The sequence below is a fragment of the Crocodylus siamensis genome, chromosome 5 (genome assembly GCF_052110815.1).
Source record: "Crocodylus siamensis isolate JL-2025a chromosome 5, ASM5211081v1, whole genome shotgun sequence".
Classification (NCBI taxonomy): domain Eukaryota; kingdom Metazoa; phylum Chordata; order Crocodylia; family Crocodylidae; genus Crocodylus; species Crocodylus siamensis.
Window position 1 is genome coordinate 135,167,338 of NC_143399.1, and position 27,203 is coordinate 135,194,540.

Genomic DNA, 27,203 nt, shown 5'->3' on the forward strand with positions numbered 1-27,203 from the left:
GGGAATCAGTGCCTCTGCCTCCAGCTTTATAATGAGGCATAAGGTGTTTCATGCTCCAGAGGAATCATCCCATCCCTTTCCAGATTGCACTCTTTTCATTTAGTGGAGATCCTCAAGATGCAATGGATCTGTTGGTCTACTACTATGAATGTGGGAGCAGTATCTTCTCTTCAGTCCGATGAGGCAGTCATGGGTACTCAGACTGTCCCATGAATTAGAGGTCAGAAGCTGGTACCCTTACTCACACTGGAGTTACTGGCACTGCTTGTAGAGAAAAGTGCTACTCAGTAAGGGTAATGGCCAGTGAGACTGGGTAAATTAGCGAGAGCCCCAGTTACAGTCAGGCTACATCTGAACACCAGATCACAGCCCAGCATAGAGGTACTCATGCGAGGTGTGAACAAACTAGTTCAGCTCAGATACCAGTCAAGGTCTAGTCAGAGCAGCCCAGAGCTCTCTGAGAGCTAATGTACCAGTCCAAAGAGCAGGGCAAATTAGTCCACATTGACCACACTCTAGAGGCTAGACAGCTACTAGTACCTGAGCTAGTTCAGGTATCTCCTATGCTACGCTGTGCTATGGTGTGGACCAGGGACTCTCAACCAGGGTGCTGTTGCACTCTGGGGTGCCTTGAGATCCTTTAAAGGCTGCCATGCAATGTTAGCACTGTTAGATGTGCAAACATGATTCACAAGAGAAATCCAGAGATTTCAAGAAAGCCATAATGTCCTGTCCACTTTGCTTCAGCAATGCTCTGCAACCCACCCTACCACCTCTCTCATGCTTCCATCTTATCATTCTTCATTTTTCTCCCACTTCCATTTGTATCCATTTTCTGCAACCCTTGTATGGGTTCTTTCATTCTTCCTTTCCCACCATACCTGCCATTCTCCACTTCCACACCACGCCTGGGGCTCTGTATGCACACACATTTCCACATCTCCCTACTATTCTCACTTTTCTTTCCATCTGGGAGATAAGTTGTTCTAAGTGTCAGCAAGCTAAACCATGTTGCACAGAGTAGAGATGAGTGGCACTGTTAGGCTGTAATGAGTTACAGATTGCCATCAACCCCTTCTTTCCCTACAGACAATTACAGCAAGGATTAAGACTGCTGTCTCTGCTAACTAGATGCAAGAGATTCTGCCTCTCCCTCCCACTTCTGGTTTTCTGATTTTCACAATATCGACAGGGTTCTGCCCACGGATCTTGGGAACAATCCCTGAAGATTTAAAATTAACTGGATCTGGCGTCTAGAAGCTATCACAGAAATTCATGTAAGGCTTCATTCTGCTTGGCAAAATCTGAATCATTTAGCACAATTTTCAAACCTCAAACGGAATTTTTTTTATTTATGACTATACTCCATGGTTTGTTAATATGAACTAAGAATCAGTGATGCAAATAGAAGATGCTCCAAGGACAGCAATACTCTTTCTGTTTTTCATCAAAAAGCCCAATTGTTTCATAGTGTTTCTATCCAGAATTTTTAGTCACTGACCACACTGGCCTCATACTGTAAGTAGACAGGAGCCAGGACAACTAGTCAGCTTTTTTTTTTTTTTTTTTAGGACTTAGTCCTATAAATTGCTGAGTACTCCTGAACAACAACTGGCACTTTCTACTTTCATTTGGCAGGCTGAATGAAACACTTAACACAACATAACAGGGTTTTTTCATATCAGCTGCTCCCCTGTAACTTTATGTGCAAATGCTCTTACCTCTTGGTAAATGGACCATGTTAGCTAAAGTCCTCACGGAAACAGGGGGAAGTTGTTCTGACTGAGCTGCAGTGACCACAGGTAGACGTGTGCATCTGGATCGTTATCAAGGAGCAGTTGATGCCCAGTGGAGTTCTGGCACTTTTGCCTCACAGTAAATTGTTCATCTATCTATAATCATTCATTTCAATGAGCATTGAGGATACCCAGGATCACATCAGTTTGAACTCTTCTCTCTCTCCCAGTGTGCAACTGGTACTCATGACCACACCTATGATGATTCTGTTCTTGACAGACACAAGATTCCTCCATTCGATCATCTCTTAAAAAAACTTCCTTCTTACAAGGTTTTAGGAACACAGCAAAAATCCTTGTTACTACTATGATCCCTCATTAAAACCAAACACATATATGAAAAATATATGAAGGAAATATACAAAAAACATGATGGAAAACCAACAAACCAACCAAATAAAGCAACCATCCTTCATTCTTTGCAGAGCCATAACTCTCAGGGCATTGAGGTCAGTGAACTACTCTCACTCACAGAGATCTGAATTTGGCTCAGCTACTAAAAGCCATGTAAAGATCCCGCAGTAAGCTGTTTTGAGCTTTAAAAAAAAAAATCACATCTGTATTAGGAATGTAATAAGAAATCACAGGTGGCAGAGTTTCAGAAATGTGTTGTTTCAGCCAACAGTATTTCTGTAAATCTAGGAAGGAAGGAAGATTTAAGCATCTCTAAGTAAACTAATCAAACTAAACAAAAACAATTTTATAAACTAAGAATAATGGGCTGGAAATGAATTCATAAACATCTCTGGGTCTTGATTTTGAGTTTGTCTGTTTACTTCGTCCAATAGACTCCAGACTCTGGGTCCCTGATTTAAAAAGTCTGTAAGGAATAAACCCTTCTCTGCTAAAAGATTCTGGAGTTGGTCACAACAAACCCCAGACTGGGTACAACCAATCTGGAAAGAGCAGGGATAAGACCAGTGTGTCAAAACATGCTTATCCCAGATGCATAGATGCCATAGATTATTTTTTTAGGGTCAGAAGGGACCTATTAGACCATTGAGTTTGACCCCCCCAAAAATTAACCTGGAAACCTCCTTGGGTACCGGAGACAGAATTTTACAAGGCTTCCTCCCTGGTAGAAGACTTACAGGAAGATGAGGATGGTACTGCTCTTCTGGGGTAAACCTCTACTTTGTAGCTGTTGAATTCACTGGCAAAAGGGGTTAACAGTTTGCAATCACCTTCACTTGCAAGAGTCAGTCTGTCCCCATGTTTATAATGGATCCAAGATACTTACACAATTACACAGAATACTTGGCTGACAATCAGCTCTGGTGGGGTCATCATCTTGCTCAGAGGCACAGAGGTAAACCAGGATTGTTTCAGTTAAGAAAGGGGTGTCTTTACAGACAATGCAAGGAACTTTACTCTGTAGTACACACACCTCAAGCCACTGCTATTAGTGCTCCACAAATGGTACTATGAAATTCCCTCCCAGAAAGGGTCTCATCTGGAACCCCAGGTCTGTTAACGCTCAGACAGATTCTCTCAGTTCTTCTCAGTATTTCAAATCCTCCATCCTCTCAAAAATATCATGAGGAATATAAATGTTCACCTGAGGTCCTTTGAATCCTTGCTCTCCTTGCACACCTTTCTGACCCGGAGTTCCTTTCCCACCCTGTAATAAGAGGCAACATCTTGTTAAGATTTTCATATGTAACAGTGATGAAGACTGATTTACTACACGAGCCATTTTATATTTTCTAATTTAAAAGCCTTCTTTTTTTGGCTTTAATCTCTCATTGAACAATATTAACAATGCATACGTGCAGAAGTTTCAAAAGAATTATGCTAATGCAGCTAGCAAAAATACCAAAATGACCTATGGACGCAAACAGCTAAAATTAAACACCTGAATACTCATCATGAACTGGACAGCGATTCAACAGATCAAAAATTATTTAAAAAATTTCAATACTGGTTGGCAACAGCAACTAGCATCTTCAAGTATTATCAGACAGCTTGAAAGAGGGGCAAAAAAACCATCACTTAACAACTTACAGACGGTCCAGATACAACTCCCACAGCCCTATCCTCCAGCCACCAGTGCTGCCTCTGGGCCTCAGAGTTGACCCACAGGCAGCATGTGGGGCATACTGGGTGGCCCCACATACACCACCTGCTCCAGCTGTCATCGCTGTCATTGCATGCAGCATGGTCCTAGTGTCCCCCACAGCATCTGCTCTGGCCATTCCAGGATGCATGTTGGATCCAGCATGCAGGGCTGCCCTGTGAATCCAGTCTGGCCTGTGGACTGGCCCCACACCACCCATCTAGCCTTTAGGGCAGGATGAGTTTGACACCCCTGGTCTATAGGGTGCATCTCTACCCCGCCTTTTGCCTGACTCCAGACTAACACAGCTAACTACCGTTTGCCACTACACATGCTGTTCGTTTATAATTGGCATGCTTTTCAGCTCAGACAATAAAGATCAGTGAGGTCAGCCTCATCCCCAGGGTGTCAATGCAATTAAGAAAACAATGGAACTATCTTTGCTGCCAGATGGCTTTGTAAAAGTTAATCTGCTTAATACACCAATACACCATTTGAAGCATGGGGGGTTTAAAAAATGATTATTGATTTGAAAGAAAGAATGCTTTTAGTCACTAAATAAATAGCTATAGTAGTAGCGCATGCAAAGTAGTGCTAAGAAAGCATGCTTAGACCAAATTAAGCCCAGAATTTTTAACAATGTTTTTTCATTGCTTTGTTCATTGTACACAAACCTCTATTCTGTTCTGTCCACATACAGAACCCAAAATGAAAGTTGCCTTTTTTGCAACCGTGTCAAAACATTGACTCATTTAAGCTGCAAAAAGCATTCATTTCTAGCAGTGGAAAATTTCCGCTGCAGAAATGATATCAGGAAAGGGAGCAGTACAGGCATTCAGTCTGCAATTGCCCTCTCTCCCCTGTCCCTTGTACCTTCCTAACACTGAAGCAATCCTCGTCTGGGGAAAGCATGGGGAGCAGTGACTGCTCTCATTCTCTCATTCTTAGGGGGGCTGGAGCAGTGGGGCAAAGACTCAGCTTGCTCCTCACACTGTCAACTTTGGTGTATGAAGTGGGCAGGGGGGTTTTGGCTTTCTTCCCTACTCTAGGTTTCCAGCACCCAGGAGCCAAGCTGAAGGAGCAGCACTGCAAGTCCCCTGCCCACTTCACACACTGGAGTTCCCAGTGCGCAAGCAGTCAGTGCGGAGCACCTAATGGCTGCTCCTTCTCTCCCCTCCCAGTCCAAGGGAGGGGCAGGAACAGCTGCTTCCACACCTTCTCCAGTCCAAGGTTACCTTGCTCTCTGGAAAGCATGGTCCCCATAATGAGTTAAGTTACAGGAAGTGTACAAGCATTTGTTCTCCCAGGAGAAGCTCTCCATGGAGCATCTTGTACTCAGGTTATTTGTTAAGGCTGTGCCAAACGGAAGCATTTCATTTCAACCAGCATTTCAACAGAACAGTGTTTCGTTTCCATTTTTGTTTCAAGTTGAAACGGCTGTTCCGTTTTGTTGAACTTTTTGCCGTTTCGACCCTGTTTTGACGTTTGCCCATAGGATATTATGGGGAAAGTCAAAACAGGCTATAATTTTGTTATTTCTAGCCAGATTTGGATGAAACTTGCAGGAATGGTAGCCCCTTCTGAGGGCATGATGTGTACCAAGATGGGTTTAGAGAAACTACACCCCCAAAACTTGAGAGCAAAACTCATGTCATGTGCATGTGTTAAGCCACAGTGGGGTCAAAAGTGCAGGGATGCTAGCCCCTGGTGATGCAACTGCACCCCAAAAGAAAATGCTAAGTATTGCTTGTATCACCTTATCCTCTAGATGCTTATACACTTATCATTCAATAAGTCATTCCAGCATTTTTCCAGGTATTATAGTCAGAAGGACTGCTCTGTTTTTCCCCTTTTTTAAATGAGAAACTACGTTTGCCTTTCTCTTGTGTTCTGAGACCTGCCTCCATCCTTCAGGTTCTCAGAGATAACTGCTAGTGGTTCAGAAATTGCTTCAGTTAGTTCTTTAAGCACACTGATAGATTTCAGAAAATACTGCCAACTTGAATATATCCAGTCCATTTAAATAGTCTTTAACTTAGGGGTTTCCTATACAGGCTCATGGTCTTTCCCCTTCCTCCCCTCACTTAATTTAATTCAGTTAAGTATCTGGTCAAGCTGGTTTTTGTGAAGACTTGAAGCAAAGAAGGCACTTTTTGGTGTCACTGTTGTTTGATCTCCTTCTTCATTTAACAACAGGTTTAACTTTTGGGCAGCCCTGACCTACAGTATGAAATTCAATCCTACGCTGATGACTAGTAACAGGGCTGCATTACATGGAAATCCCACCTTAGCCCTATTTTTAGGATAACTGACCTTCCTCTGAAGTCTCAGAAACTATTTGAGTCATTAAGGACTATTCCTGTCTGCGCAATTTAGCTCAGTCAGCACTGGATACATGTCTATAACTTAAGTTTTGCTATTAAAGCTTATTTTCCCCTAATCTTTTCATCTGGGTTGTTAATCATTCATATGAATCCATATGAAACTTCTGGTCAGAAGGAAAGTGTCTGTATGAAACCAAATGCTGCTGATGTTGTTGTTAATACTTTCAGGGCAGTCTGTTGGAGATCACCTTTATTTCATCTTCTTTTAGTGAGGCTTTTAGAAAGGGAGAGTGAGAGGCAAGATCCTAAATACTCTCTGTTGGATCAGGTTGCATGTCCAGTGTCTTTGGCTATGTAAGTTCTTACTATGAAGTTCCCAGATCCTGGCAAGCCTGGTGATCCCTCTGGTCCTCTTTCACCCTGTAAACAGGACATTTAGTTTCATGTTATCTCTCAAATGCTGCTATATTGTGTCACCTTTTCCCACATATCCATCCATTCATCAGATCAAAACATTTTTGCAAACAATATCTGTAAACCACTTGATCAGAATAAAGAACACAATCATTAAATGCTAGCTTTGTAACTTCTGCTGTGTAGCATTTTTGTCAAAACCTTTCTGGTGTAGCCTGTTTTACAAAATGTGATCATCAAAATAAGTAGTAAATATCTTACCTACTGTTTAGTTACACTATCACAGTGATCTTTAAGAAGTTATAATATATCCTGGCAAGTAGACTAGGACTCCAGACACTGAAGTTCCTTTCTTGGCTCTGTTACAGCCCTATTGTGTAAGCTTAACCATTTCTCTAGCCCCTGTTATGTCTCAATTTCCCCATCTGCAAAACAGGTATAATGGCACTGTCCTCTTTTATGATACTTTCAGATCTACCAGTGGAAAGCATTATACAAAACGATTGTTACAGAGATTACAGTGGATGAAACCATGCTAGCTACTAACATGAGGTAACAGCCTTACTGCTTCCATAGTTCTAAACTGTCCTAGCATATGCTTGTGAAGAGACTGAATTTGTAAAGTAATTACCACTATAACAATTCTTAGCATCTTTAAACCAAACTTTATGAAAGAAGCGATACCTTCTACATAAAAAGGTATTGAGAATCTATGACCTTCAGAAACACTAAAGATAAAATTTTTCATTTCTTCTTAATGCAAAACTTCCTTTGAGTCTAGTGAGAATTTTGCATGAAAACTGGCAGTACGAATTAGCCTCAGAATAATTTAAAATTATCTCCATTGATCTGTGGATTTGGAGTGAGTCAATAGGTTTGCCATTGATTTGTGGGTTTGATACATGATTCTACACTAACTCTTATCATTGTACAGAACAAAAAGCTTCATCTGCAGTTTATTTAGTTGGAGAGTAAAGGGGGATTTGATAACATTCTTCAAAAATATGAAAAGTGATTATAGAGAAGATGGTGACACAGTATTCTTTATGGCCATGGGGAACAGGACAAGTAGCAACAGCCTTAAATCATAACAAGGAAAATTTAGGCTGAATGTCAGAAAGTGCTTTCTAGCTAGGAGGAAGGATAGTGAGGTGAGAGGAAGAAAGAGCCAGAACTGATTGCTGAGAGTGGTTCTGGACTCTACACCACTGGAAGTTTTTTAATGCAGGTTGGACCTACACTTGGGTTGATCCTACTTTGGGCATGGGGTTGGACTACATGACTTATTTCTTTATTAGAAAAAAATTAAAATACTGTAGGTTAGCATATGGAGAATAAACCATTGATATAGAAATGCATAAAATACTAAATAGTCACCACTATTCCTTGGTCTCCTTTTATGCTTTTAGCTCCTTTTATCTCACTAATCGATCCAGGATTTCCCTTAAGAAAGAAGGAAAAGAAAATAAATATTATGCAGTTGCTGGCAATGGTATTTATTCTTTTACAAAAATAGCCTGGTATGATACCTCGCAAGTCTCTTATTATGTTGGCTGAGAAGACAGAGAATTTTGCTTATTGCTCATTGGAGCCCTCTCTAGTGAGCACAGACTGAGAGCAACATGAAGCAGTAAATATTTAAAACTCCTGGAACACTTTCTGTTAAAAAAGGAGAAAGTTTAATATGTGAAGGGTTCACATAAAAATATTAAACGTTACAGCTAGGGACAGGCATTCAAAAAGCCAGAGCCTGAATTGGTTCAGTCTTTGCGGGTTAGTCTAACCTGCAGAGAGTGAACTGGTTTGTAGTTAAGTCTGATACTACATTCAACCAGGTCCGGCACATGCTTCCAGTGGCTCAAGCCAGAAGCCCCAGGGACACTAAAGCAGCCCTCCCTTCCACAGGGAAGCTGGGCTAAAGAGGGAGCGTAGCCAGGCCCCGGCAAGCTCACCCCAGCGGCTCCCTGACAGCAGGCATTGCCAACGCACAGGGCTGCCCAGCCCCAGAGTGGAACTCTTCCCCCTCCTCCCTCTGCCCCACGGGGATGGGAGGGGGACCTTGTTCCGTGTTGCGGGGGCTCTTCTCCCTCCTCCTCCCACCCACCCTGCACAGGGCTGGGGAGGGGGGCTCTGTGAGGCTGCCTGGCCCCAGAAGGGAACTCTTCCCCCTGCTTTTCCTCCATCACTGCGGGGTGGAGAGGAGGGGCTCTATGGGATGCTGCCCAGCCCCAGAAGGAAACTTGTCACTCTACTCCTCCCCCACAAGAGCGGGGGGGGCTCTGTTCCATGCTGGGGGGAACTCTTCCCCCTTGCCCTCCTCCCCCCAAGGGGCAGCGGGAGTGCAGAGCTCATCTGGGCAGGGTGTGACTGTGTGGGTGGGGAATGTAGGGACCCCCACACACTCCCTATAGCATGCAGCCCCCACTGGCTGACAGCAGCAGCAGCAGGCGGGGAGGTCAAGATGCCCATGCCCAGAGCAGAGCTGCAGGGATAAAAGGCAGGCTTGCTCCCTCCCCCGTGCAGCACTGGCCAGAGCTGCACCTGCTCAGGGCACAAGCACCCTGACCTCCCCACGTACTGCTGCTGCCAGGCAGCGGGGGTTGCATGCCATGGGGGGAGTGTGTTGGGGTCCCTGCACCCCCCACTCTCCCTTGCACCCCACACACTCACACCCTGCCCAGCTGAGCTCCATGCTCCTGCTGCCTCTCTGGGGGGGAGAAGGAGGAGGGGGAAAGAGTTCCCCCCAGCATGGAACAGCCTCCCCCCACCCCTGTTCTGGGACCAGGCAACATCACATGGAGCCTCCCCTCGCAGCAGTTTGGGGGGGAAGGGGAGGAGGAACAGTTCCCATCCAGCACCTCACAGAGTCCTCTTCCCCATCCTGGAAGGAGGAGGAGGAGGGGAAAGAGTCCCCCCCCGCAGAGAACAGAGCCCTCCTCCCCACCCCATGGGACAACGAACCCAGCATGACCCCGCTAAGGTGAAGGGGGCAGGGAGAAGGCTCAATTCCTCCCTCTGTCCCTTCCCTGCCGCTGGAGTCTGCCAGCTCCAGGGCCACCACTACAGCCCCCTCCCCTCTGCTCCCTGGCAGATAGCCTGATCCTGGCTATAGTGGGCCAAGAGGGGAAGGAGGGAAGAATTAGCCTCCTACTTGCCCACTTTGCCTTAACAGGGCCATGACAGCCTGTGTCTCCACTGGGGGGGGCTAGAGAGCAGAGGGGCAGGGTCAGCCCTGTGGCTGGAACAGACAGCCCCGCCCAGCCCAGAGGGATGCTGGGGGATCTGGTTTATCCTAAACCAGCAAGGGGTCTGGGACACACCTTTCATAAACCGGTTTGAGCCAAATCCGTTAAGTTTGATATTACATTCAACCAGGTTTATCTCAGACTGGTTTCAGCCATTTTCCAACTGGTGTATGTGCACTTGATGTCTGTTCTGTTACAGGTTTAAACCAGTATCTGATCACTTAAACTGCTTTATGTGTAATGTTTGTCCCTAGCTTAGGAATCCCAGATATAGTGCTGCATATTTCAAACACAGTTAGAAATACAAGTACGTTTTCATTCAAACTGCCAGACAGAAGGGTATATAAGTTAATATATGAGCAAAATATTTAAAATTAATTTGCAAAGAACTAGGTTGCATCTGTATTGCATCTGGAAAGAGCTTATAGGATCTCCTTGAAAGCCCTTCAGGCCACGTTCACCAGGGGGTCCTCTTGGTCCTGTACTGCCCTGAAATCATAAAATGAAGTAAGAATCTGAAAAATGCTTTTCCTGTTGAAGGGGAAGGTTAAGGAGTTCAAATTCACAGTAAGTGGCCTGAAAGGCTGCTTAAAATGTGGACTTGGATTTGGGGCCCTATATTGTTTTTCTTCTTTCATATAAAGTTGTTACCCTGGACTAAGTATTGCATGGATGGACTCTTATGCCTGAGTAAATCATCCAACCACAAGAAGGTGGGCTAAATATACAGATGAAAGAACCATGCTTTCTCTCTGTGATCACTTTATGCAAGCCCTTTTCACTATCTGAACATCTTAGTTTTTCAGGTAAAGCATCTAGTTGGTTAAATTCATGTGGGGACAAGAGTGCAGTTCAAATGCCATGCATTTCGCATAATCAGAAGAATACAGAAGTACAGAATGAAAGGGACATTCAGAGGTTATCAAGTCCAACCTTCTACTTGTGGCAGGATCATCCCTCTCCAAACCATCCTATACAATCGATAATCTAAACTCTACATAAGACTACCTTCAACCCTGACACAACACACGCCTAGCACCTAACCTGACACAGATAAAGTAAGGGAACCATGACAACCAACGTCCTGCTTCTGTGACATGTCAATATATGCTCAAGAGATGCCAGGTAGAGGGATATGCTGCCCGCTACACAGGAAGGCAAAAATCCCCCATAGTTCATACCAGTCAGACCATGGGGTAAAATTCCTTCTTGATCCCAAATACAGCGATCGGTCTAACCCTGAACAGAGGGCATGGACAACTGGTTCCTCCTGAGTCAGAGGGAGCACTTGCTCACCCAGTGACTGGGAGGAGTGGGGGGAGTCCCCCACAGCCAATCGTGCTGACCCAGAAGTACTGCAGCACACCCATAAGAACCAGGGGTGCAGCCAGAAGGGCGAGCAATGCTTCTCCTGGTGGCCCCACTCCCCAGCCAGAGCTCTCAGTCAGGGGGGGCACCACTGCTCCCACCTGCACCGCTTGCCCGTCACTTAAGCAGGGAATGTTGGCTATTAGGGGGTGCACCAGTGCTCTCAGGGGGTGCACATGCACCCCCTATGCATTGCCACTGACGGAGGGACAAGTCCCTCTAGCCAGGAACATCCTGCTTTGGTTTCAGCAGGAGCATTGGCACCAATAGCCAACACCCAGTGCTTCTGAGGAGGGCTTAAAAACACCCTGACACATAGCAGAAAGTGGGGAGACAATCTAAGGAGTCAATATACCAAAAAACCTTTACCAAGGGAACTGAAAGTTGTTCAAAGCATAGCAAATGATTAATAAATTTTGTGGAGCCACTTGCTCTAAATCCTGCAGAGGAAGGACAAATAAACTCAAACACATCGCTCCTTTCAATTAAGTTCAGTTCAACTCCTTAGTTACTATCTTTCGTTTCTGGGCTCAAGTCTTTAATTACTACCGTTCATTACTGGGTTTTGCTTTATGAATTAGGAATTGCTAGTGCATGTCTACTATAGATTAATGCTAACCCTAAAGGAGCAACTTGAGTTCAAGAAATATATGAATAATGTTGAACCCTGTACAATATATGGTTGATTTAATTGTTTTTCAGTAAAATATCCTATAAACATATTTGCTTTGGGCATTTACTACTGAAAAAAGACCATGTCAACCATGAAGAGGGAGGCAATCGTACTTCTGATGAAGCAGCAATTATGACTAAACCATGTTGACCCAAGTCAAAACAGATTAGTAATTTTGTGATATTAAACCATTCCCTGTACTCAGGTGGTAATTTAACTTTTTTTTCATGTAATACCCAGGCTTATTCTTCCAAAACAGAACCTTGATCAAATGAGACAATATGCACTTTACCGGATAGCCTAAGTCACCCTTTTCTCCTTTGTTTCCTGAAGGTCCAATGCCACCCTTAAAGATAAAAAGAATTAATATTATTTATTTATATTTTTATTATTTTATTATTTTATTTCAGAATTTAAGCTGATGTCAATACAGTATGAAAATAAAAAGGGTTCACCTCTTCTCCTTGAATTCCATCTGTCCCATCATCACCACTGGATCCCTGAGATGACAAAAATAGGTATGAATGAGTTTCATTCACCAAAATAATCATTTTAGACGTACAGCCCAAACGATGCAGAAGTCAAATATAAATTTAACAATGTATGAATTAATGCCTACTGTTTCATTTTTTACATTTGCCTTACACATGCCAATCAAATGGACATACCACAGCCTTTTTCAAAATAGGTGAAAAAGGAACAACAAACCAATACTGTGCCCATTGAAGCTTATGGCAAAACTTTCAGAAGCCTGAGTGCAAGGAGAATAAAGCCCTAAAATACTGCATTTACCAATTACTTCTTCTTTGAAGCTCCATTCTATTTCACGTCTTTTAGGGACCAAACAGACACCTACGCTAACCAGTGAACTCAGAGTCAAGCACAAGCAATGTTTATAATATGTAGTCCTAGAAAAGAAATGCCATCTGGAAATCAGAAGTGATACTTCAGTTGGAAATCATATTTTCTCTTTCCAAATTAAATAAATAATAAATAAATAAATGAAATTTACTATACCTTATGCCCACTAATTCCTCAAAGTCCCTGAAATAAATTAAAACAACAAATAGCTGTTAAATAAGTAGGCAAAACAAAACAAAACAAAAAGATAAAGAGAATATTTTACTGTGAGTTAAAATAATACTTTCAGTTTTACCTTGAGACCTCTTGTACCTGGACATCCCCTATTGCCTTGTCTTCCCACCAGTCCAGGAGGTCCTCTTGGACCCTGAAAGAGGAGATGTGAACTGAATTTTAGGGAGCTATGTCAATTTACATATGCTAATAGAGTGTTTAGTTTTTATGTATTTTTCTTAGTGAAACCTAAGTGCTGTAAGCTTACCGGCTCCCCATCATCTCCTAAATAGCCCAGGAGTCCACTTGTACCTGGAGGTCCCTGAAATGAAGAGAAAAGCAGGAACAAAATTAATAAAGTTTGCTTGTTTAGACTCATGGAACTGTAATGAGAATTCGCAAAAGACCATTACAATTCTGCCTGCATAGTTCATCCTTTTGTCTTCTCTGTATTTCTAAACCTTGACAAATGAGAAATGTCTTACCAGATAATTGTACCCCCATTTTCAGGGTTTTGGTCTTTTCTGAAGGTGACATAGAAGTTACTTGGCTGTGTATGAACTCCAAGTGAAAAACTAGGACATCAACTCTCCAATCTTTCTTTGTATATTGAAGAGGGATTTCCTTTTAAAACAGCAGATTTGTCTCTGTCAACTGTTTTATTACCACTAAGAAACTAAAATCTTTGGGTACTCCCTTTGTTATCAAACATTTAAATAAAGCAAATGTTTGGCTTTCTTTTAACAAGACGTAGGAGGAGTACTCTTGTTTGTATATTGTGACATGGCTTCTTATATCTTCTTCCAAAGCTGCAGTTAATAATATAAATATAATGTTGGAATCAGTAGCCAATGCCTGTGGCCAAGTCGCTTTTCATGACTGAGCTGTCAAAGTGAACTGTGAAGCTTGCTTCCAAAAATTAGTCTGCAGTAGCATGGAGTGAAAGTTGAGTTGGCTGTAAGCACATTCCAGGTACTCACCTGTCCACAAATGGACTGACACCTCAATTTGTACTGTATTGAATAACTGGCTCAGTGCTCTGTCACTGAATTTCTGGAGGTGCAGTTTGAGAAATCCCACTCAAGGGAGAACACTGATTGACAAGCAAATCTCAAGCACTGGAGAAAACTGGCTTTACAGCACCATTGGCAATAAACAGCTGATTCAAGGAAGTTCTTTTGGAACTTTGCAAATTGTACTATGAACTTAAAAATATGGCCAGGACCATACCAGTTTTAGAGTAACTAATGTGTATAAATCCTTTCTAGCATTTGGCTAATTGTAAGTGACTTGTTATTCCCAATGGAACAATAATTGGTATATTATCCATGAATGCAATAAGATGTATAATTTATAGTTTTATAGATTCATAGTTGGTAGGGTCGGAAGGGACCTGAGCAGATCATCAAGTCCGACCCCCTGCCATGGCAAGAAAGAGTACTGGGGTCAAACAACCCCAGCAAGGTGTGCATCTAGCCTCCTCTTAAAGACCCCCAGGGTAGGAGCCAGCACCACTTCTCTTGGAAGTTGGTTCCAGATCCTAGCCGCCCTGACAGTGAAGTAGCACCTCCTGATATCTAATCTGAATTTACCCTCTGCCAGCTTGTTATTCTAATTACTCCTGGCGGTGCTCGGGGAAACAGTGACTCCCCCAATGCCTGCTGATCCCCCCTGACTAGTTTATAACAGGCCACTAGATCCCCCCTCAGCCTTCTCTTCTGGAGGCTGAACAGGTTCAGGTCCCGTAGCCTCTCCTCGTAGGGCCTGCCCTGCTGTCCCCTGATCATGCGAGTGGCCCTCCTCTGGACCCTCTCCATGCTGTCAACATCCCTCTTGAAGAGCGGCGCCCAGAACTGGACGCAGTACTACAGCCGCGGCCTGACCAGTGCCGCATAGAGCGGGAGGATCACCTCCTTGGACCTGCCTGAGATGCATCTGTGGATGCATGACAAGGTAGGGTTGGCCTTCCTAACCACGTCCCCACACTGCCGGCCCATGTTCATCTTGGTATCAGTGATGACTCCAAGATCCTTTTCTGCCTCTGCACTGCCGAGAAGGGAGTTCCCAAGCCCGTAGGTATGGTGCTGGTTCTTCCTCCCCAGGTGCATCACCTTGCACTTGTCAGTGTTGAATCTCATCCTAGTCTCATCCACCCACCCCTGTAACCTGTCTAGGTCCAATTGCAGCCTATTCCTCCCTTGTAGCGTGCCCACATCCCCCCACATCTTAGCATCGTCTGCGAATTTGAACAGGGTGCTTAGCTTGTAAACTTCAGATTTCCTGAGATAACAGATCTCAGGGGGCACAGTAGATCAAAAGAAGGAGGCCAAAATAAGAATCATAAAGATTTCATATGTAACTGCCTATTTCATGTCTGAGACACTGAAAATGTTGATTTGGGAAGAAAATAGATCTTTGTTTCATTGACAGTTTCTACTCCAATTTTTTTTCTCCACTTCAGAAGCTTTTGTTAGGTACCCTTTCAATTGCTAGTGACTAATGGATAGCTAATGCTGCATGACAGTTAAGAATGAGACTTCCTGTATTCTCAGAAACATTATTTTTTCTAATCATTCTGCAAGCATTTCTGCACTCATAACTTTGGGTGCACAAAGTAGTTGTTTTAAATGATTGGCTGCTACAGAATCAGTGCAACACAGTATCCTTATAGCCACCAAACTAGGAGGTACTGATCATGCCACAAGCTAACTCAAGTATTTGGCCAGAATAGAACCTGCGATCTCCTATTCCAATCCAGAAACAGAACTGAGATGATGAGCTACTTCCCCAAAAATATGACATTCTTTTTTATTTTATTTTTTTGCATAGGATTTTCATTTAACAATTATTTTATTCTGGTTTGGCAACTTCTTGGGACGAGGAGGAGAGAATGAAGTGTCTAGTACATACCTTCGATATTCATACTGTTCATCTAAATCTAGGACTCATCACCAAGAAGGGGTGCTAGTAAACAAATCAGTAAACAAATCTATTAGATAGCCCTGGAAGCCTGCAAGGCTGCCTGCCAGTTTCCCTAGGCTGGCTAGCAGCATGTAATTTGTCAGATACCTAGTACCTCTTAGGATATTACTCAGAAAAACGAGTCATAAACTCATGATAATACAGCTGCAATGGGAACGGAGTCCTCATGTGCCTCTTCTTAGCAGAGACTGCAAGAAAAACCCCTTCTGCTTAAATCCAGAGCCAGCCTATGGAGAGGTAGGACTTGTGAGATAGACAGACAATAGCTTTTTTCAGATTCTATGTTTCCTTTTCCTGGCAGATCTTATTCGCTAAAAACCAGATGGACACAGCTTTCATTCTGCTGTTCTCTGAATTCTGAGCCCTTTTCCTTGCAGAACAGGGGTCCTGGGGTTGAAACCCAGATAGGCACTATTCCCACTGCATAGAAGCTCAAGGCAGAAGTAAGAGCTCACAGGGGAGAAAAAGCCTTTTCTGTATGAATAGATACACTGCACAGTGGGTAAGCAAAGGTGATCCTAATACAAAATATTGCAAGCACCCCAGTGAGGGAAACATGCCTCAAGTATTCACCCCCTTCTCAGGAAGAGAAGGCAAAAGAATTAGAATTCAACTCTGATTTTTGCTACCTTTGTTCATTAGCAGTATAAAATGCTGCTTTTTTGCGAGGTATATTTTTCTATTTGGAGTTCTGGCATCCATGGAGTTTGCAAAGACATCCAAAAACAGTCTCCTCTCCTCTCTTGTAGAGATCCATGTGTCCCTGATTTAGCGTCCTACAGTATAGCCAGATCTTCGTGCCATGAGAACGTGAGGGTCCCTACTTTGTGGTGGCAAAGCACAGCCCATCCATTTAAGCCACAAGCTATAGCAGAGTCAAAGGCTGGCTGCTTGTGGCAGCAGGGCAGAGCACATCCTCTGGGGCACCTTAACTCAGCTCACTGCTTATAGGCTTCTCAGCTGCGATGAGGGGAAGGTAGCAAGGAAGACTGGTTTAGAAGTGCTGTAGAAAAGGAAACCAGAGGGCTAATATGCTAGTGATTTTTTATCTTAAAAGAGGAGCTAGACACTGAAATCAAGTTACAACTGAGCAAAAACAAAAACTTTAGTTGCAAAACAAAGTGCCAAGAGAATCTGAGACCACAAGAAACTGTCCCTGGCAGACAGAAATCTAGTGGCTTGAAATGAAAAAAAAGACAGTGAGGCTTAGTCCTTCCACCCTCCCAACATGGCATCTCCCCAGAGTCACTGCTAATGGGTAATAACACTCCGCTGTAGAGGCCATTAGGCCAGCTCTGAATTGCACAGGTGATAGCATTGGTCAGGACTGGGGAGAGAAACAGGGTAGCAGAAATGGGCATGTGTGACAAAACATGATTTATAGAGACAGATCCTTTACATTTTCTTTGTGATTCTGACAGCTGGATAAAGTACACTGCTCAAATTCCCACGTACTCCTCCCATAACGCCACCAGAAGTTGTCCCATGGGACTACGTTGGAAGTAGTTGTTTGACATAGTTTTGGGTGTTTCTTCATGGGCTTTTTAGAAGCATCTTAGGCTGCACTGCCCCAGTGAAAGGTCTTTCCATGACTTTTACTTGGAGGTGAATGATACCCTTCCAGAATCAAGTATACGGTCAAAATGAAATGTGTTGCAGTTTTCTCAGGGATTCCACTTCTGTGACATTTCTGCAAAAACTACCCATATCAATTATTTGGTTCCCTAAAAAGCTCCCTGAAGTACTGAAAATTGCATAGATAAATATTAGTTTTCTTGGATTCTACAAGGTCCCAGACAGATAGCTCATGCCAATCCCATGTTCCAAAGAAAAACAAGATCAGGCTTTACTCCAGAGCTAGTGTTTTTGGATGAACTCATGAAATAGTATTTTCTAATATTTCCCATGCATGATTAATTGCATGGAACTCCCCATCTTCACTACACTACAATGTGCAGCTACAGCCTCTGACTTGGGGTGGGGCTGGGGAGGAGAGCAAGTGATCTGTTGTTTTTTTTTCAAACACATTCAGAAAACTCCTTCTCTGCTGAACCCCCTTCTGCATCAGCGGAGTCTAATGGAGTGTCCCTTCTGGGTTTTTATATTTACATTTTGAAGCTATTCTCACAAGGAAAAGGTCTACACATTCCTCCTTCTCCCTCCCTCTCCCCAGCTCCCCAAGGTAAATCCAAGATGGCTTCTACATTTCTTGTTTCCTTACACCACAGGACCCGTGTCTTTTATAGTGGCCGAAAGGCAGAACCTGCTGTGATCTAAAGAACTTACGTAAAATGTAGGTGCTCTTCTGCGAGAGTTCAGAATAATAAAAATCATTCTATAGTTTTCTGCAGTTCTTATTACTGAGCTGAAAAGCAACGCTTTCATTTCTGGCAATAAGCCACAGGGAAGAGACCCCATAAAGTAGTAGCCAAAATCCAGTCCTGTTACAGTTTTGGTATACCCCTTCCATAAAAAGGCATTAGCAAAACTACTGGAGTCTCCCCAATGCTTTAATTTTTCCAGGTGCACGTGGCCCATCCTTAAAATGGCAATCAAATTAGTAAAGCAGTTTTATTCTTACCTTTATCCCTTCTTTTCCATGAGATCCTCTATCACCTTCTTCCCCAACACACTTGCAAGGCATACAGCAGCATATTCTTTCAGCAATATTGGCCTTGAAAAGAAGTTACTTCAGATGAAATTTCATTTGCTAAAAATTCTCATATGCCCCCATTGAAATGAGAGGGGATTTTTTCTATATACTTCAACTGGAACAGGAAAGGGCCACATTGCTTTTAACATGAATCTTATGTTAGTTTTAATAATGTGTCTTATTCGCTTGAGGAAAACAAACAGTATTTGACTCTGTAGGCACCTACACAAAGATTTAATCATGTATGTTGATCCTTTATGGAACAACTTACCAAGTACTTGGAGAGCTGGCTGGCCGTATCTGTCATGCCAATATCTAAAATAGTTCTACATTCATATCCTCTTCCAAATTCAATGTATTGAAGTTTTTCAGAATTGGAGGCCCTTTCAAGAGCAACAGTTATGAGTGCATCCAAACCTACACATTAAATGATCACATAAAAAACATGAAGTCCTATACAAAAGTGATTATAAAAATAAGAAGTAATAAATAATTGAAAATATCATTTATTCTCACGCATGCAAATTCAGATAGAAAGGCAAAAATTCCAGATATATATATATATATATAAAAAAAAAATATAAGGAATGTACATTATGATTTAGTCTTGCTTCTATTTTTTTACAATTGTATTATTAGTTTATATAAGTGTTAATGACATCAAGAAGTAAGAACATCTGCAAAAAAAACCACTTGATACCTCTTGAACAACAAATGAGGTTCAAAGTTCATCTGAATATTATGCATGTTAACATAAATATTTGCTGCATAGTTTAGGCTTTAACCTGGAACAGTGCATTTAAGAAGAAAAGCAAATGCATGATATTCTGTAGCTGCCTATTTGGAGGGGAGGGACAGAAGCCAAATTGTTTTGATTAAGAAAAATCTGTTTTGGTTGCATTTCCTTTTAAAATATTAACAAATACCATCACAAAAATACTGAAATTTTAGATGGCTCTGTGTCACTATCTCATCTGGAACAGTATCAAGGGACTGGACATTTGGCTGAGCACAGAGCCACTGAGAGCCATGTACTAATCCTGTGTATATAAACATAAATCCACAGATTCCAACAGTTATACCAGCATAAAATTTGACAATGCAGTGTCATGAATCTGCAAACATTGACATGACATGCTTTCAAATGCTGCAATAGGAAGCAATTCTTCCTCTTTGTGTCTTTCACTATATCTACTGAGATTGTGAAGAGAAATTCAAAAGCATATATTGAAAAGCATATATCCCCAGAAAGCGAGTTGAAGGCAGCCAGGAACGGTACTTGGGTTCTGTGGCTCACACTCAGATTTCAGTTGCATTGGTGAAAAGCAAAGCAAGTGAAATTTTACAAGCTTAGGCCTGATACATTTCAAAGCACTTACTCAGTTTGCATGAAGGATTAATGGTGCCTGCTATGTTCAGTGACACAGGAGGAATAAAGAACAGTGAACATCCCCATAATAAATCCTACATTTTTTTATTCACTCCCACTGCAGCCACTGCATTTGTGACAATGCACCATGTATTCCTCGGAGTACATCCCATGGGCTGCTTGCCTGGGTATAGTTGAAGTGGCTATCACATGGGATAGCCAGTTAGCAACCACTTCATTTTTGGTGCAAAGGTGTTGAACTGGGCCTTTAACTCTTCCCCACTTTTGTTTTTCTGCTGTCAGCAGAAGCTTTGCTGTTTAAGCCGTTATGTTACTTATCAGTGTATTGATTACCTTGGACCCTCCACACAACCACTTCCATCACCCACTAGTTCTTTGGGTTTTTTCTTTTCTTTTTACATTTCTACCATCTGCCATAACAATTACAGGTGACTGGACACTTAAAACACTTCCCTTTTTCTGTCTGTGCACCCTCTTTTCCTCCTAGGATATAGGGACAGCCCCTTATAACTTACAAAACTATTTGTTAGTATGTATTTTCTTGCATAATAAGGCCCTTGTACATGTGACGAAGGGCTTTTTTACACATGATGAAATTGCCGCTTTCAGTGGTTTAATTGTCTTTCTTAGTGGAAAAAAAAGCATTGCATAACAGTGTACAGGTACAACAGCATATTGTGATAAATTTCATAACAGTGTGTAGCTGCAGCAGCATATTTCAATTTAACTGACTTTTTTTACCTATCAAAGTAAAACATCCAATGTATTTTAGTTTCCTACGTAAGAAATTACAGTGATATCGTCATGTGTACAAGGGCCCGTTCTTTCCAGCCCCTAGCAAGCTGGAACTCTGCCAGCCTGTAAGGGGAAACCCACTATTTCCTGCATTGTTCTCCTTCAAAGGAGAAAATCTGTGTTTTTCCACAGTGAACAGAAAATCTGGATCCTTGCACATGATGCTGGGACCAGAGTTGAGCGAGTCAAGGGGAATCTGGGACAAATGCTGTTCCAGAGTCATTCAGCCCAGGACTGGGATTTGATGCTTATATTTTGGGACTGTCCCACCCAGTTAGAGACAGGTGGTCACTGTAGTCAAATCTCCAGTGAAGCTATTCTGATTTATACCAAGTGAGGAGTTTTTCCTTTTGCCTGCCTTCTCCTGAGAACTGAAAACCTGTCTCTTCCGTCATGGGCTCTCACTCATGTTTCCTGGGTACAAGTATTTCTTACCCAGCCCTTGTATTAAGTATGCTTCCTGAATAAAAAAAAAAAGTTAAAATATTTGATCTATTAAGCACCCTTTTTTCTGAGTTCTTCTGATTTTTCCTCAAGTGCCTCTTTGTTATCATCCACACCATCTGAAAATATAAGTAACACCTGTAGAAAGATTAAAAGGAACAGTTTAAAAGCATAAGAATAAAACCAGTAAATTAAAAAGAAAGAGAGAGAAAGAAAATTCCTTTGGACCAAGTTACCTTTCTTCGATTATCAGATGTTTTTCTAAATGCTTTCCAAAGCGACTCCAAGAAGGCAACATTGAGAAAAGAGGGATTGGTGATCACAACTTTTTTCAGGTTGTTGAGGATTATTTCAGAGTTAATTTCAAACTTGGAAGACACCAGACAGACCATATTTTTCACTTGAACTGCCACACTGCTCTGAACTTTTGATCCTAGGTTGCAACTCACACCACTCAAGGATGTGAGGTTTTTTAGGATGTTGGGCAGGTTCTCTCTCAGCCTGGGCTGTCCATTAAAAAAATCATTGCCTTCTGTTTGTGATGTGATACCAAATCCCACAACAATATCCACTAAACAAATTAAGTCTAGAGAAAAAAACCCAGGAAATTAGTTCACAAGCCATTTTCTTTTGCAGAGCAGAAAATGTTGGGGTGGGCAGTAGAGAGAAAAGAAAGAGAGGTAAAGAAAGAACTGCTGGTCAGAGCACTCAGTCAAATTGTGACCAACAGCCAACGTATTCAGGGCTCACAGCTAATCCATCCTAATATGGATTTTTTATATTTCTAATTCACCCAGGGACAAATTAATCTTTAAACATTTACCCAGCTTCTTGGATGGCTTTTGCAGCTTCCTATGCCCCATGCTCACATCTCCATACTGCTGCCACCTGATTTAAAGCTAGCTAACTGGTGTAAAGCTAGCTCGTGTGTCTCTACACAAACTTCAGTTCAAGGAGAAATTACTTTAGTATTATGAGAAAAGAACATCCTCAAAATAAAAATTAGAGGAGGGGAGAAAAGCAGGCAGGGCATTTGAAAATAAACAGAGCTGATAAGAAAAATTAATATTTGGTCCTTCAAAACATTTAATTTTTTTTTGGTGCTGAATAGGGACAAAAAGCATTTTTAAAATTTTTCACAAATGAAATTCTGAGAAAAATCATTGTGAGCCAATGTCCGACTGTTGCAGTGACAAGGTTTAGGTTTGCCTTTCTCTGTCACCATATCTTATTGAATATCTGCTTATGGAAAATTGCACAGTAGACTTAGTAACACAAAAACATGAGATCACTGCAAATTTTTGAACTTTGACGTCAGCTACAGAGCCTGATACAAGCCGAATGCCCTGAAGCACACAGAAGTCTAAGCAAAGTTATTGCATGAGGTAGACAGAAATAGAGCAGCTCTAATGAATTTTATTTCACTCCATGTTAAAAATCCAGCTTGCTAGTAATTTGGAAAATGGTATTTCTAAGTCCCGAAAAAGGCAACATCTTCTGATCCATAGCCAAGTTTTCATAAGAGCTTTAGGACAATATTTAACAAAGTTTATGGACCTGGCTGAAAAATTATTCTAGTGAATTAGTTTCTCAAGGGAATCCTGAATGAGGGGACAAGGTCAGCAAGACAAAAAGTATTAACAAAATATGAAGTCAAAGAGAAAAGGCTGAAACTCCAGAGGGAATAAGGAGATTTTGGTTTAGTACTGAGTTTTGGAGAAGCTGTTTATGTTCTGAATAGTAAAAGGTCTACCGAGGGGTTTAAGATCTGTACAAGGGTCTCACTACACATGGTACAGAGAAAAAGTGAATTAAAGATATCCCATACCAGGCATTTCTTCAAAAAATGTGTATATAATATTTGTACTGTACTTTCAAATAGGAAAAAGCTGTCACTCTTTGGGAGACAGAACAGGGAGGGGCCAGTCCTGTGGCCCTTCTCAAATATTTACTTAACACACCTATTTTTAAGTGAATTAGAAAAATGTTTCTATTCTGTGTTCTACAGCAGCGGTTCCCAAACTCCGACAGATTCTGCACCACCAATTTAAAATGATACTACCTTAAGTACGACCAGCAAATTTTTCAGTTTAACCTTAAGTACCACCACCAATTTTTTGTCATATAATGTAATTATAAAAAATCTGTTAACATATACCACTGACAGGTTGTCTGCATACCACTGGTGGTATGCATACCACAAACTGGGAACCGCTGTTCTAGGGCATCCTACAAAGTGTAGAGGATATCAATGCACAGAGAGACAGTCTATAATTGTGCACATAATTAACAGCTTGAGGCCTAAAAGTAGTTTGTTCAGGAATACTTGCCTGCAGGGTGGGTACAAATATCATCTGCTAGTCTTTTTTTAATGGCCTTCAAGTCACTGATATCATGAACTGCATATTTTCTGTCTGAAGTGCCAACTATCTGATTAAGTTGTGTACGACCTTTTCCCATTCTTACAGCATACATCTCAATGCCTTTCCTCTTCAGGTTTTTTGCTTCTCTAGAAACTCTATCACGTGATCGTCCACCAGTAAATACCAGTAAAACTTGCTGGATATTTTCATTTATTCTGCTGCCATTTTCTGGCCTGAAGTAGCGCTGCGCTCTCTGAAGTGCAGCACCGATGTATCTTCGATGTCCTTTCATTTGTTGAATGCCTTCAATTTTTTCTTTTAGTTCTTCTTTGTTTAAAAAAACATTCAGGCTGAACTCTTCCTGGAATCTTTTACCATACTGGGCGATGCCAATTCGGACATTGTGAGTAACATCAAATGCAGTAAGTATATTCATCAAGAAGTCCTTTGTATCCACAAAGCCTTTTTCAGCGACACCTTTAGAACCATCCATCAAGAAAACAATGTCTAATGGATTTTCACATTCTGCAGAAGATAGAGGAAAATTAAGTTATCTTAAAGATACCCATTTCTGCTCCTATTAACTTCTATGCAGGGTCAGGCCTATGGTGCCCAAAGCTGAGACACAAAAACCAAGTTTAAAACAAAAACCAATTTTAAATAAATAAAGACAAAATAATCCAAGCACAGAAGGGGCTATGGTTACTAGATCATGAATTTGCTTCGGTGATTTTGTATATGTCCCATTTGTTAATTTCTAATTTTTTTATATAAAAGACTGTTTGAATTATTGTTTCTCTCCTCTTACTACAAGTTGTTTCTAGATTCCTGTCCAGCTATCTTATCACCTTGTGTTGGTTCAGTGCAGCTCAGCAGGGTATCGTACCCTGCCTGGGAGCTGGGGTGGCTCCATGTGTCAGCAGGAGCCTAGCATCGCTCAGCCCCAGTGGTTCCAGCTGCACCTGCACCATGGGCCAGCTGCCAGGTGAGGGGGGTGATTCCCGCTGCCACCACTACCCCATGCTGCATAGGGGGGCTCTGCCATGAGCACCAAGAGGCCCTAATCACTGCTGCTGCAGCCAGTGAGTGCAGGGCTTTCTTTTTTTTTTTTTTTGTGCTGAGACTAGGCTAGAGCTGGGTGGGAGATGGAATTGGGCAGGGCAGCCATGGGGGCTTCTCCTGTGGTTCCCCCTGCCAGGGGTGAGGCAGGGACAGCCGGAGGAACTGTGGGAGAACCTGCAACTGCCCGGCTATGCCCGTCTCTCCCCAGCCAATCTGAATAACCAAATCTCTCTGAATCAGTGCCAAATCTTCTGAAGCCAATTCGGCCAAATCGATTCAGGACAGTGATCTAAATTTCATTACTGTCCTCTGAATCCGCTGAATCCTAATTGAAATCTAATACTCCTTTATTTGCAAAGGCCTAATAACCAAGAGATTATTGGGTATGCAGCCATATTCCCTACTATTAAAAATATTTTTAACAACTTCTGGAGAACTGTGAGCTAGCTGCAGTGGTAGAAGTTCTATACACATAATTAACAAGTTTACAGATGAATGTCTCAATCTCTCAATGTTCATTTTTTAAAAATAAAGTTCTGAGAAAATTATAAATGGAATAGAATGGTCAAATACTTACTTGGTTGTGAAACCTGGCATATATCATCTGTTACATTTATGGAGAGGCTTTCAAGTCCTTCAAATGTATTAACATAAAAACTTTTGTCTTCTTTGGCTGCCATCATCAGTAGTTCCTCATGGTCTGCTTTTTGTATCCCAATTGCATAGATAAGAATTCCTTCGTCTCTTAACCTTTTGGCTGTGTCTTTAAGTTTGTCTTTATCATGTGATTCACCATCAGTGATCACTATAAGAACCTGTGGAACTCCCTTTTTTATGCGGCTGCTATGTCTCTCAGTGAATAGAGTTTCTGAATGGCTAAGTGCTGCACCTGTGTAAGTTTTATTTCCTATAGAGTTGTCTGCCTGGATGGCCTCAACAATCTCAGATTTTGTACTAAATTTATTAAGGTGGAAAAACGTTTCTGGTGTGGTAGAATATTTTACAGCTCCAAACTGAACTCTGTCTGGGCCAACATCAGATTTTTTCACCAAGGTGATCATGAAGTCTTTCATGGTTTGGTATTCTGATTCACTTATGCTTCCAGAACCATCAATCACAAACACAACATCTAGATGTTCTATCCTTCTGCAGCCTGCAAAGGAACAAAAAAGAACACATCAGTATTGCATACCATTAGATGAAAACAAAACGTTCAACCACACAACTTGGTGTGATCAATAACCTCTCTCGATCTGCAACACCAACTTTCCATGGAGGGTCAATGTTAAAGGCCCACCCAAACTTAGACAGCTCATCCCATGGTTAAGGCACAATTTTTATGCCCAACATAAGACATGTGATGCAATTAGCATATCCAGTCATATTTGACTCCATAGTCATAGTGAACACAAATCCATCTATGGTTGGGTTGACTGAGTGGGTCTCAGGATACATCTGGAGCGAGGGTCAGACTTAAGCCTTTAATTGCCTTATTCAATGGTTCCCAAACACAGCAATAAGACATCATATAGAATGTTGTTAGCAATATGCTACTTGAGATGAGTCCAAGTTCGCTGCTATTTGCACCTGTGTAACCCCTCCTTGAAATGGAAGGAGTTCCATATACTTAACTGATAATTCTCAGAAAAAAAATATCCTAAAATCCAGGTCCTTTAGACCAAGTTGCTGAACCTTTATTATGTGTCTTTTTTTTGTTGGCAAAATGGACATGTTCTGTATCCAAGAATTCTTTGCTGTTAGCCAAGGGAACAGCTCCTTCTCTTGCCCCATGTTTTAGTCGACTAAAAGGTCTGAACAGGATGCCACCTAAAGCCCATTAATACTGCTAAAAATCAATCAAAATGAATAGCTTAGTAAAGTGGATAAAGTTATCACCTAAAGAAAGTACCCAGTGGACACATAGATTCATAGAGTTGGAAGGGACCTCAGTGGGCCACCTAGTCCGACCCCCTGACTCTGGCAGGGAAGAAAAGAGTCACCAACCCTGGGGTCATGTGGTCCCAGCCAGGTGCCTGTCCAATCTCCTCTTGAAGACCCCCAAGGATGGGGGTAAGCACCACCTCACTTGGGAGCCCATTCCAGATTCTGGCAACCCTGACCATAAGGAAATTTCTCCTCATGTCCAGTTTAAACCTTCTCTCTAGTACCTTATGGCCATTGTTCCTTGTCTTTCCAGGGGGTTCCCTGGTGAACAGATAGTCCCCTACTTCATGTTGCTCTCCCCTTATGAATTTGTACACGGCCACAAGATCCCATCTCGTCCTTCTCTTGGAGAGGCTGAAGAGGTTAAGGTCCCTTAGCCTTTCCTTGTAGGGCCTTCCCTGCAGGCCTCTTCTTTGGACCCTCTCCAGGTTGTCTGCATCCCGTTTCAACTGTGGTGTCCAGAACTGGACACAGTACTCCAGCTGCGGTCTGACCAGTGCCGCATAGAGGAGGAGAATCATAGATTTCATAACATTAGGGCTGGAAGGAACCTCGGAAGATCATTGAGTTCAGCCCCCTGCCCAAGGGGCAGGAAGTCTGCTGGGTTTATAGGATCCCAG

General features: G+C 42.1%; 1 protein-coding gene across 1 annotated transcript in view; it reads right to left on the reverse strand.

Annotated features, from left to right (window-relative positions):
- The window catches only part of LOC149864633 (collagen alpha-6(VI) chain-like), a 64,193-nt gene that overhangs the window by 19,729 nt on the left and 17,261 nt on the right, over positions 1-27,203 (reverse strand). Inside the window, 9 exon segments of the mRNA XM_090049796.1 lie at positions 12,169-12,222; positions 13,033-13,104; positions 13,219-13,272; positions 18,514-18,606; positions 18,857-19,002; positions 21,274-21,352; positions 21,451-21,800; positions 23,545-24,102; positions 25,217-25,792. Of these exon segments, the coding sequence (XP_089905922.1) occupies positions 12,169-12,222; positions 13,033-13,104; positions 13,219-13,272; positions 18,514-18,606; positions 18,857-19,002; positions 21,274-21,352; positions 21,451-21,800; positions 23,545-24,102; positions 25,217-25,792 (1,982 nt within the window).